General features: G+C 35.4%; 1 protein-coding gene across 1 annotated transcript in view; it reads right to left on the reverse strand.

Moving 5' to 3' along the window:
* The window catches only part of CCDC73 (coiled-coil domain containing 73), a 110,220-nt gene that overhangs the window by 3,968 nt on the left and 92,445 nt on the right, over positions 1-13,807 (reverse strand). The window contains exons 14-16 of the mRNA XM_068988257.1: positions 6,495-6,672; positions 3,920-5,419; positions 920-1,053 (exon numbers count right to left, since the gene is read on the reverse strand). Coding sequence (XP_068844358.1) covers positions 920-1,053; positions 3,920-5,419; positions 6,495-6,672 — 1,812 coding nt within the window. The remainder of the gene's footprint in view (positions 1-919; positions 1,054-3,919; positions 5,420-6,494; positions 6,673-13,807) is intronic.

Here is a 13,807-nt window from a genome sequence, read left to right on the forward strand (position 1 = left end):
GGCTACCTTACTTGAGGTTTCTCAGATTTAAAAATGGAAGTAAAATGTACTATTAGAAACTTATTCATAAGGCTGTGTTACTGCTATAATTTTCACTTTATAATAGTGCTCAAAAAAGTTGTTTAATGTGCATCTTTAAATTTTAAAATATACAGTGACTATGCAGTTGCTTTTTTGTCATTTTTCCCAACCTTTTTGGGTTCCTTATAGCAGCTGTATTTGGTTTTTAGACTTTGAACAATACAGTCATTTTTGCACTGAAGTTTTGCACACTTAAGTTTAAAAACTTAACAAATTTTCCAAAAAAAAGAAAAACCAACAAAAACCTGTCAGTTGTAGTTAGTTGCTTTTCATATGACAAATGGATTCTTGGAGCCATATAATGTCTACAAATACTTTGCTTAATATTTATATCCATACTTGATATACTTATGAATATTTGATCCTTTCACATACTGTGTTTTAACTGAAATACTTTAAAATAGACAATTTCTTCCTTTGGAACAGTCAATTTCTGAAAATAATATAAATTACCTTTAAGCACTGTTAAAAACAACTTAAGGCAGCTTTTATTATAATTTAAAATGCTCAAATGAGTGAACTATTTTTCAATAGTTTAAGTAAATGCTCAAATGCCACTATTCCTAAATTTAGGTGACTAAAAAATAGAAGTACATGATACACTACCTCACACTCTCCTTCCCAAAACAGGCTGGATTGTATCTATTTGATTTATACACTGTGACTTTTTCCTGCTGTTTTCCATCAACCTTAATTGTGAAAAATGGTGCCATGTTGCCCTCTTGATATTATTTTGGAGATCAGTTAGGTCTTAAACCATCCAGATGCATACAGTTCTACACATATCTGTAGAATTAGCTCACTAAGGTCTGCTCAGCAATATTTTTAATTGACTTACATGTTCTGTGGGAAAAGAAGAATCATAAAAAGTCTTTGCAATTGCATTCCTCTCTTCACTGGGCTCTCCCCTGGGATCTGGATGGATACTTGAGTTATTCAAAGTGTCAGCAACTCTGTTAATACTGGTAGTATCTGGTTGACAAAGAGGAAATGACAACTGAATTTTATTCTCCAGGGACTCATTTTAGTGACTAAACTTGTTTTTCTCTGATCCCATGCTTTTGTATTTAAAAAGTAACAATTTCTATATTCTTCTTATGTTGAATACTGGTTTTCATAAACTTTGCTCTTACATTAGGTACTTCATTTCAGAAAACATTTTATTGCTACTTTCAAAAACCTGCTGATTTCACATTACAACCAGTGACACAGTGTTAGGATCTTCTCAAACAATATAACATACATTAAAATGTTATCCTTATTCCCCTGGTTACTGGACTGCCTATGCATATAAACATTTATATAGTAAACATCTTACTAATACAAAGGGAAAAGTCTGAACCAACTGAAAGATTTCTAAATTATATTTAAAAAGAAATTGGCTATAAGAAGTCCAACAAAGGGCTGTCTAGTAGGGGGGTCACTGTGTTTTAATAAATAGATAACAATTTAGAGAAACATGTCTTTGAAGGCTAAAAGATATTTAGGAGTATCTTTTATGAGTCTGAGTATTTTACAAGTTGAATTACTATAGAATTTTAGTCATCTCTCCTTGCATCCTAATTCTATCACTGAAATTTAATTTAGAAGGAAAGACCTGTAAGAAAATGGTAAATGTTAGACCTGTCTATTGACTAACAGCATTAACTGCTGCATTTGATGGACAAAATTAATGGAATCGGAAGTTAATGCATTTTATTATATCAGGAAAATGATAGTTTGTGAAATGAGATTTTACAGTGTTTTTGTGTTTTGTATTTTTCCCTAATTACTTCTCCATTCAAATAAGATATACTTGCTTTGCTTTTAATCCCCACTTCTTTTAAAAATTTTCTCAATTTCCTTTTTAAAAGAAGCCTGTTAAAGTCAGAGGGGCCATGCAAAGCTTTCCTAATAAGCCATATTTCTGTAATGGGTAAATAAGCCATATTTCTGTAAATGCATATTGTTAAACAGGCAAAGAGAGAAGTCACTCAGTCGTGTCTGACTCTTTGTGACCCCATGGACTGTAGCCCATGCTCCTCACTCCATGGGATTTTCCAGGCATGAATACTGGAGTGGGTTGCCATTTTCTTCTCCAGGGGATCTTCCAGACCCAGGGATCGAACCCAGGTCTCCCTCATTGTAGGCAGATGCTTTACCATCCAAGCTACCGGGGAAGCCCAAAATATTTCTTTGAGCTCCCCTTTTTTGGGGGGGAGGCAAGAATACTGGAGTGGGTTGCCATTCTCTTCTCCAGGAGATCTTCCCGACCTAGGGATTGAACCCAGGTCTCCCGCTTTGTAGGTAGATGCTTTACTGTCTGAGCCACCAGGGAAGTCAAGGCAAATTTCCCTAAAAATCTAAGGCTGTCTAAAAGCCCCAACAACTTAAACATGTTGAGATTGGTATTAGCAAATAAACATTTTTATTATGATCATACTTCTTAAACAGTAATTATCTTTGTTACATTTATGCAGTACCTATACATGAGATATACTGCATTTCTATTTTAAAATGTCTTTAATATGAAAATTTTATAGTACACAAAAGTAGAGAGAATGAACTTTAATGTACTTATCACCTAGCTTCAGTACCTTCACTATTAAGTCATGTGTATGTCATCCATTTACCTCCCCCTCCCTCTTTTTTTATTCTGGAGGATGTTTTTATTTCATGTGGTAGTTTTTACTACACTCTAAAGAATAGAACAGTCCCTACTATCTGAAATATTTACTATTTGAATGTATCAATATTGATCTATAACTATTAAGGGATTCAATTTAAAGTGTTTCAAACAATAAATATCAAGGATATGAAAGGTAATGTTACACCTCACTATTACCTGGGGATTTCCTGGTGACTCATGGTAAAGAACCTGCCTGCAATGTGGGAGACCCAGGTTTGATCCTTGGGTTGAAAAGATTCCCTGGAGAAGGGGAAGGCTACCCACTCCACTGTTCTTGCCTGGAGAATCCACGAACAGAGGAGCCTGGTGGACTGTAATCCATGGGGTCACAAAGAATCAGACACAAATAAGCAACTAACACTTTCACTTGGCTTCCCTGGGTGGCTCAGGTGGTAAAGAATCTGCCTGCAATGCAAGAGATCCATGTTTGATCCATGGGTCAGGAAGATCCCCTGGGGAGGGGAATGGCTACCCATTCCAGTATTCTTGCCTGGAGATGCCATGGACAGAGGAGCCTGGTAGGCTATATGGTCCATGGGGTCGCAAAGAGTGAGTGACTTTCACTTCACTATTACTTGCCAAAAAAAAAAAGCAAAGAACTGGATTTGTGGTGCTAGTGGAGGGACAGACAAAACAGGAAAATTAAGGAAGGAGGGGAAAATTAGAAGAAAGCGAGAGAAACTAAAACGGTTCTGAGAGAAGGAAGCTTGTTTTGTGTGTGTTTTTAGTATAGAAAGAAAAAGAGTAAATATGAATGCAGGCAAAAGCCTTATCAAGAACTTTACTGCATTTGCTCTAGAAAGTTAAAAAAAAAAAAAAGAGACACTCGGATTAGGTAGATGTTCCTAATTTAAAATTAATGATACAAATGTGATTGGTTTTGCTAGTTTCAGTTCTTTGATAATGAAAAGGGTTTTTTAATCTCCAAAATGCAGTTGACCTCTGTACGTGTTATGTTGATAATACTGGTTCAGATTTAAGTGAAAAGAAATCTGCTTCCGTTTAAGTAAAACCTTTCCTACTTTTATATATATATATACATATACAGAGTCTTTAGGTTTAGGCAAAATAATATATATAGTAATATAAATTTTCATATTAAACCATCTGGAAAATTTTTACCAAGAATAATAAGTAGAAAAACAAATTTTTAAATAATTATTTTCTTACCTGGTCCAACATCCTTCCTGGCCTCATCCACACTAACATTTTTACAAAGTGTCATCGAAACAATCTTTTTCTTTTCTAACAGACCTACTGGTCTCTCGTTCAGCAACAAAGGAATGCTAGATGTTGAAGTGCTCACTGTTTGACTTTCAATTTGATTTACTTTTGACCAAGAACTAGGGCCTAAAAAATTCACATACACTAGAGTTTTCTCAGTTTTTTTATCTGAAGTTGAAAGATCAAAGGCTGACCTTCCACTTATGTTTACTAAATCTCCAGATGGCTTTATGTGAAATGAACATGATTCTTCCAGCTGTCCTTCACTGTAAATTTTTCCTGAAACAATGTCATTTAATGACTCCGTTTTCTCTGTACTATTTAACAATGTATGCTGTCTTTCATTAGGGAAGCAGTCTTTTTTTTTAACTTCAGTTATCTGATTCTCATCAATCTGACTTTCTTTATTGGAAAACTGCATTTCTGTGGAAGTCTTCACATGAATAGCAGTTTTCATATCTTTGGCTTGTGAAGCATCTATATTCTCACTGTTAATCTGAAGATGGGAAAGAGTCACATTGTTTTCTAGATACCCCAAACAGTTCTCAACCTGACTGTTTTGCATATCATTCAGATTTTTCCATATAGTTCTTTTCCTAGGGCTTGAGTTGGGTGTCACCAACACAGGCATGGTATTAACAATTTTATCTGAATTCTTTAAAAGTACGTTCAAATTGTCACTGAAAACAGCAGAAGAAATGGGGTGGTTGATTGCTATATCACAAGGAATAGCTAGTTCAGGTTGCTCTGAAGGATCGTCACCAACTTGCTGAACATCTGAAGTTTCTTTAAACGGCAATAGGCTACATTCACTTTTTCTATTTACCAGTTGTGTCTGTCTTATTTTACATTGTTTATCATCTAACATAACATTATTTGAATCCTGTAAACTATATTTCTGAGACTGGACAAGATTCCTTTTTACATCTACGGAAGAATCCAGATCTGTGTTGATTTGGTGGCTATTTGTAATTACCTTCTCTGTGGTATTTTCTTGAGTCCCTGGAAACAATCTGAACTGTTGTTTGAATGGCTCATCTTCAGAAACATCTTTATGATTTGTATGGCAAGCCATCTCATTTAAAATACTGTTAAATGATGTGCTATTATTTTCAACCCCCAGATGTATATTTGCATGGTGAAGATCTAATCCTTCAGTTCTTTCTAGATGGATCTTTTCTGTTTCCATTGATGAATCTGCCACTACAAAGGGAATACTTGGTGATTTAAGTTCTGTACACTCATTATCTTTTTCCAAGTCCACCTTGTTTTTTATTTCTGTAGTAACCACTTTCGTAAAGTCGGTAATATCCAAGGTTTGTCCTTCACTAATTAATTCTTTTTCTATGCCGAGGGTTTTGCCTAGGGATATTTCACTTTGGTTTTCATCCTGTAGCAGAACAATATCAATTTTATTCTTGGAGGTTTTTTCAAAAAGCTGTAAGTCTGTTATAAAGAGAACACAGTAAAATTTTGGGTTATATACTAAACCCTGCTTTTATAACACATATTAACTGTTTTTAAAAAATATATTTAATTTAAAATATTTCATTGGCAAGCTATTACACAAACATAATGACATCAGTTTTATATAAATAGTGAGTTAGTTCCCTTTAATAAGCATGGTAAAATATTTGGTTCTACTCATATTAAATTTGTATTTCATAACAGAGAAAGTAGTTTTGGTTTAAAAAAGTAAGTTGAGGACATTACAAACTGATTATTTCTCTAGTCTGTTACTTCCTTTTGCACATACAGTACAATCTCATACAAACACACAGGTGATTAGATAAAAATTAATTTACACTAACAGTCATATTGTAATTTCTCTTATTACCTAGATCTAGAAGTTGCCAGCTGGTTTCTTTTCTTCACTTTTTTGCTCACTACCTTGTAAATATTTTTAAAATCTGGAATACTTTTGGGCAAAGTGTACAGAATGTCTACTTAAGATATTAATTTTATTCATCTGGGTTTTAACCATAAATTTCAAAATTTCAGTATAGTTACAATAATCTGTAGGCCAGGAAAGGTCTTTTTAATCCAATCATTCTCTCTACAACATCCCCACCAAGTGGTTGTTCAGCCTAGGTTTGAACACCTTCAGATTACCTTCTTTAAACAATTCTTTTTCAATATGGATGAATTAGTCAATTATTTCAATGATTATAGAAAGGTAATTTGAACTAAGAAAAGTGCTCTAGAATTTGGTCATCAAAAGGTTACTGGTAGCTCAGAGAACAGTCTCAGCAAAGAAATGAAAGCAGAAACCAGAATGCAAAAAGCCAACAAGTAAGTGATGAGAAAGGAAAACAAAAATGTATTTTTTCCCCTGAATACTGACTTTATTAAAGAACAGCTCAAAAGACATACAAGTCCTTTTGTTAAGACATACACATGAAAAAGTATTTCTCCAATTATACTACTAGGTCCTCAAAAAGCAAAGACTGAAATTGATATCCCCCTAAAAGACCAATATAAAAATTAGAAAACATCAATATAACTGGGTTACCTTTATTACCTATAATGATTTCCTCTAAAAATGGGCCTTCTTTTGTTTCCCCTTTTTCTTTGTATTCAGTGTCTAAACAACAAATCTTAGTATTTTCTTCCCTTATTTCTTGCCTGGAATTATATTTCTGTGTGATGGTGTTTTCTGATTTTTCCACTGACATTTCAGTGTTTACTTCTGGAAGATTCTAGTGTAAAATGGAAAAGATTCCTTTAATGTAAAAACATACTGTTAAAAAGTATAAAATATCTGAACAAATTTTGCTAATGAAAGTGGAATCTATATTTCAGTTAATCATCCAGCAATTTGTATTTGAAATCCAAATGACTTTTTTTACTACATTTAATATATTCCTCTTTATAACAAGATCACTCTAAGTTCATTTTGTATTGTCTATCATATTTAAATAAAATGGAGAGCCTTAGATGTTTTTAAACAAGCATTCCACATTATTACAAATACCACATATTAAGAATCACTCCTTTATTAAAAGCAAAGTAGTCATGGCAGGCAAATTGTTTTGAGTGCTTGGTGTTTCTATGTATCTTTAAAATAGTGACGCAATTCAACATCTTTTTATTCCCCCCAAATATTGAACATATATTACATGGAAGCACTGCACTAGGTTTTGGGATACAAAGATGAACAAAATATAGTCACTATCCTCAAAAAAGTTATGGTCAACTGGGAAAGATAGGAAAAGAAATAACAGACAATTTTAATATAGATGGGGATAAGAAAGCACTCCAGGGAGAAGAAATGGCATTTACAGATATTAAAAACAAACAAAACTATAGTCATTTCATGTAGTTCTACTTCATGGAACTACCTGTGATTTACTTCAGCATGAGCTTAGATGCTGTGAGAATGCAGAGAAATGAGTCTTGAGCTAGTAGCCCCCAAAAAAGCATGGTAAGGAGTTTAGACTCTACCAGGTAGTCAATGAGAAATCACTGAAGGATTTTAGATAAGGTTATTAATATGAGCTAATTGGAAAGACCATTCTGGCTACAGTGTAAAGAATGGATTGTTTTCCAAACTTCACTAATTAAAAACTGCAATAAGAAATAAGTATGTCTCATAACACAATGAGCATACCAAACAACACCCACTCAGTGAGATACATTGTAATGTTTTCTATACTACATTAGCTTATTTCATTTTTAAAAGAATGCCAGTCATAAACTACCAGACTAATTTCTATGAATCACTAATAAGTTGCATTTGGTATCTGACAAACACTGAATTAAGGGGAAACAACACATGAGGCAGAGAGATGCATCAGAAGAATGCCACAGTAGTCCAGGTGATATCAGTAAAGTTGAAAGGCCTGAATAGCTTGAAAAGCATGAATTATGTGCTGCTGCTGCTAAGTCGCTTCAGTCGTGTCCGACTCTGTGCAACCCCATAGATGGCAGCCCACCAGGCTCCCGTCCCTGGGATTCTCCAGGCAAGAACACTGGAGTGGGTTAATTACGTACTGAGCTACTATCAATTGTTGAGCAACTGGATATAAAAACTGAGGGGAAAGTCAAGACTGACTTGCAGAGGTCAGATTGGGTACCTAAGAGACTGGTGAGTGTTATTTACTGAGCTAGAAAACAGGAATAGGAGGTTTAGGGAAAAATATCATGAGTTCATTTTGAATCTCTTGAGTTTGAAGAGTAAAGACAAAAAGGTGGAGATGTCTAGTGAACATTTAGATGTACTGATTGGGAGCTTTTAAGAGAAAAATTGACTTGGAAAAATAGGTTTGAAGATCACTGGCAGATAGCAGGCAACTGCAGACATACTGGTTGATGAGACTGATTGAGAGTATACTTTAAGAAGAAAGAGAATAAAGAATAAAATGCTAATGAAAATCCCCAAAGGAGAGGCAGGGAAAGAGAAACTTGCAAAAGAGAAGTTTCCAAAGGAGAGTGAGAAAAATAGTATGATAGTTGCCAGGAGCTTTGGAGTTGGATGAATATAGGTTCAAATCCTGTTTCAGTACCTACTGTGAAATCCTAGAAGATACTTATAGAGTTGACATGTCAACATCATGGGTTTGAATAGCACTGGTCCAATTATATACAGATTTTCTTCAACAGTAAATACTATAGTACTATACATCTGCAGTTGGTTGAATCTGTGGATGCTGAACCATTAATATGGAGGAACCATTTTTATGAAAGACTGATTATGTTATATACAGATTTTTTACTGTTCTGAGGGTTGGTGCCCCAACCCCTGAGTTGTTCCAGGGTCAGCCATATTAAGAGTTAACGGAGGTTTAAAATAGCAAACATTCACTATCTCATCTTTTAGATGGATAAGGAATGGCTTGGCTTGATGGTTCTGACCCCGGTCTCTCACGAGTGTCTAGTCAAGCTATCATCTGAAACTTGGGGCTGGAACTTCTGCCTCTAGAAGGCTCACTTACATGGGTAACAGTTGTGCTGGCTGTTGGCTGGAGGGCCCAGTTCTCTTTTATGTGGCTTTTTATCCTCTAGGGTGTCTCCACTATGTAGGCTCTCTGGTAGGATAGCTGGGACTTTTTTATATGTCTCAGAGAGAAAGAGACTGAGAGACAGAGACAGACTGAAAGACAGGGTGTTAACCCAAGACAGAAACCACAGTCTTCTTATAACCTAATCTCAGAAGTAACACTGCATCACTTCTGCTGTACTCTATTAACTAGAAGCAAGTTTCTAAATCCAACTCAAACTCCATGGAGGGTACTACAACAGAACATGAATACCAGGAAGTAGAAATCACTCGGTGCCACTCCTCAGTATATACCTTCCACAAATTAAAACCAGAGATTCAAACAGCTAGTTGCATGTCAATGTTCAAAACAGGACAACAGCCAAAAGGTAAAAGCCCGTGTCCATCAACAGAAGACACAAAATGTGGTATATTCATACCATGGAATACTATTCCACCATAAAAAGGAATGAAGTGCTACAACATGCATGAACTCTGAAAACATCATCTAAATAAAAGAAACCAGACAGGACAAATATTGCATAATTCCACTTATATAAAATATATAGACAAATTCAGTGTCAGGAAGTCGATGAGAGGCTACCAGGACCTGAGGAGAGGGGGAAATCAGAAGTTATTGTTTAATGGTTACACAGTTTCTGTCTGGGATGATGAAATTTTGGAAATAGATAGTGGTGATGACTGTACAACACTGTAGCTGTAATTAAAGCCATTGAGTTATAATTGTAATTTTAAACTTAACACTTTAAAATGGCATATTTTTTGTTATTTATTTTGCCACAATAAAATAAGTTTCTAAATAAAAATCATACATACATACATCAGAGAAAGTATGATTTTATTTTAGTTTTTAAAAAGTACATGTATACGAATGTCTATTTGTTCCTATACAAACTGATGTACAGGAAAACGCTGGAAGTCATATACCATAATAATCACTATTTCTAGGGGGCTGGGGTTATGCATGATCTTCATTTTCTTATTTTAAAGTGTCTATACTGTCTACATTTCTTAAAAACATGATTTATAGTCTGATTAAATAAAATAATGCTGATCAACTTATGAAGGAAGTCTACATTCATTTTATAATCAATCAGATGTTGTAGGAATTACTTGCCACTTACAACTCTCAAGCTATATTACATTTATGAATATTAAAACAGCAATAAATATCTCCTGCCTGGACTACTTCATTATTCTCCAAGCTGGAACCTGTGCCCTTAGCTTTGTCTCACTGTCTAAACATATCATCACCAAAATGATATTTTTAAAAAAGTAATCTAATCACTTTATTCCCTTGTTTAAAAGCCCCCAAATGACATGGTCAAGAACAAAGTTCCATGAACAGTTTATACAGCCATTTATAGTCTGTCTTCTGCCTATCTTTTCAACCTCTTCTCCTGATACTTACTGCACTGCTAGCAACCTCTACAGTAGCCTCACTAACAGACATCTAGTTTACATATTGAATTACAATATTTCACATTTCTGATTCTTTGCTCATGCTATTTCATCTATTTTAAATCTCTATCTGGAAATTCTTAGTTATTTTTAACAACTCAGTTCAAAATTCTCTTGCCATATGAGAGCTACTCCTTACACACAAGTAAGGTGAAAAAAATACATAATGCAAACACTAATCATAAAAGATGGACAAGCTTACTAATACCAGATAAAATAATATTACTAGCATAAGGATGGACATGTTAAATGATAAAAAGGTTAATTAATCAGAAAGTAATAATTATAACTGTGTATACATCTAATAACAGGGCTTAAGCACACATGAACAAAAACTGACAGAACTGAAAAGAGAAATATAAATCCACAATTATAATTAATGATTTCTCATCGACTGATAATACAAGTACACAAAAAATCAGTATGGATAAGGAAGATCTGAACGACATTATCAACCAAACTGACCTGACATTTGTAAAACATTTCACCGACCAACAACAGAATATACATTCTTTTCAAGAATATACGAAGTATTTGCCAAGATAGACAACATACTTGACCAAAAAACACGTCTTGATATAGTAAAACAATAAATAAATAAAAGTCTTACTTAAGTTTGAAATCATTAACAGAAAGATACTTGGAAAATTCTTAAATATTTGGAAATTAAACAGCAAGGTTATAGATCAAACTCATATTCATGGGTCAAAGAGCTCACAAGAGAAATTTTAAAATATGTTCAACTGAGTAAGAATGAAAACACTATACATCAGAATTTGTAGAGTGAAGCTAAAGCAGTACTTAAAGGAAAATTAATAGCTTTAAATGTTTATGTTAGAGAAGGAAAAAGGCCAATAACCAATAAATTAACAACTCAGATGAAAATGACAAGTTCCTTGAAAGAGAAAAGTCAGCAAAATGGACAGTGCTGAAGGTCTCCAAGTTCACCCGCAGGTCTGGTGATTTGATGTAAGGACTCACAGAACTCAATATAGAGCTGTATTCCTAAGATTTATAACAGTAAAGGGTGTAAAGCAAAATCAGCAAAGGGAAAAGGCACAAGAGATGAAGTCTGGAAGAAACCAGGTACAAACTTCTTTCAAGAGTCCTCTCCTATGGCATGTAGGTATAATCTGAATTTGAAATCAGCTGACTTGTATCTCCTGTTTGTGTCATTTCCTCTCTCTCCCTTCACACTCACATGAATTTTGGAACTAAGTTCTATAAGTTCTTCCTCACATAAAAGGTTACATAATGATGACAGAGGATGAGATGGTTGGATGGCATCACCAACTTGATGGATATGAGTTTAAGCAAGCTCCGGGAGTTGGCTATAGACAGGGAAGCCTGGAGTGCTGCAGTCCATGGGGTCACAAAGAGTCGGACATGACTGAGCAACTGAACTGAATAAATTCATTCAATTTCCAAAAAATAAAGAGTCTTCTAGTGAAGTCACATAGGACATGCTTAATTCCTGCAGCAATAATTGTAACCACAAATGTGAACTCTTGTCTACTAGGAAGCTCATTAGAGACTTGGTGCTCAAAGCTTAATTGGTTGCTGGTCACTCTCTGCCTTGCACGTACCAAAACTACTGACTTCCAGAAAGAAAGCAGACGTTCAAAGTAAACTACTTAATAGTTTAAGCACAGTGAATCACTCCTGTCTGTGAGGAAATGGTGGGAACCCTCCCCAAATCCAATTTCCAGTTATCAGTCAACAGCCAAACTGACCAGCAGGTCTTCCAGAGGTCTTTTACAAACCTGCAATGTCAACTGTTTTCTGCACACTGGCATATGAAGAAATTGAAAATCTGAATAATCTGATAATTTAAAAGCTAAATTTGTTTCTAAAAATATTCCCACAAAGAAAAAGCCTCAATAGTTTCACCAATGAATTGTATCTAATATTTAGTAAACAACAGCAGTTCAACACAATACTCTTTAAGGAGGAAGGAACACATTCCAATTCAATTTATGTGGCTAGTATTCAGTTCAGTTCAGTTGCTCAGTCATGTCTGACTCTTTGAGACCCCATGGACTGAAGCATGCCAGGCCACCCTGTCCAACATCAACTACTGGAGTTTACTCAAACTCATGCCCATTGAGTCGGTAATGCCATCCAACCATCTCATCCTCTGTTGTCCCCTTCTCCTCCAGCCCTCAATGTTTCCCAGCATCAGGATCTTTTCAAATTAGTCAGCTCTTCTCATCAGGTGGCCAAAGTACTGGAGTTTCAGCTTCAACATCAGTCCTTCCAATGAACCAGGACTGATCTCCTTTAGGATGGACTGGTTGGATCTCCTTGCAGTCCAAGGGACTCTCAAGAGTCTTCTCCAACACCGCAGTTCAAAACCATCAATTCTTTGGCATTCAGCTTTCTTTATAGTCCAACTCTCATGTCCATACATGACTGCTGGAAAAACCATAGCCTTGACTAGATAGACCTTTGTTGGCAAAGTAATGTCTCTGCTTTTTGATATGCTATCTAGGTTGGTCATAACTTTTCTGCCGAGGAGTAAGTGTCTTTTAATTTCATGGCTGCAGTCACCAACTGGAGTGATTTTGGAGCCCAAGAAAATGAAGTCTGACACTTTCCACTGCTTCCCCATCTATTTGCCATGAAGTGATGGGGCTGGATGCCATGATCTTAGTTTTCTGAATGTTGAGTTTTAAGCTAACTTTTTCACTCTCCTTTTTCACTTTCATCATGAAGCTCTTTAGTTCTTTGCTTTCTGCCATAAGGGTGGTGTCATCTGCATATCTGAGGTTATTGATATTTCTCCCAGCAATCTTGATTCCAGCATTTCTTCTGGGCTTCCTCTAGCCCAGCGTTGCTCATGATGTACCCTGCATATAAGTTAAATAAGCAGGGTGACAATATACAGCCTTGACGTACTCCTTTTCCTATTTGGTCTATTGTTCCACGTTCAGTTCTAATTGTTGCTTCCTGACCTGCATACATATTTCTCAACAGGCAGGTCAGGTGGTCTGGTATCTCCTTCAGAATTTTCCAGTTTATTATGATCCACACAGCCAAAAGCTTTGGCATAGTCAATAAAACTGAAATAGATGTTTTTCTGGAACTCTCTTGCTTTTTGGATGATCCAATGGATGTTAGCAATTTGATCTCTGGTTCCTCTGCCTTTTCTAAAAACAGCTTGACTATCTGGAAGTTCATGGTTCACATATTACTGAATCCTGGCTTGGAGAATTTTGAGCATTACTTTACTAGCGTGTGAGATGAGTGCAATTGTTTGGTAGTTTGAGCATTCTTTGGCATTGCCTTTCTTTGGGATTGGAATGAAAACTGACCTTTTCCAGTCCTGTGGCCACTGCTGAGTTTTCCAAATTTGCTGGCATATTGAGTGCAGC

The sequence above is a fragment of the Capricornis sumatraensis genome, chromosome 16, assembly GCF_032405125.1.
Source record: "Capricornis sumatraensis isolate serow.1 chromosome 16, serow.2, whole genome shotgun sequence".
In the NCBI taxonomy this organism is placed as follows: domain Eukaryota; kingdom Metazoa; phylum Chordata; class Mammalia; order Artiodactyla; family Bovidae; genus Capricornis; species Capricornis sumatraensis.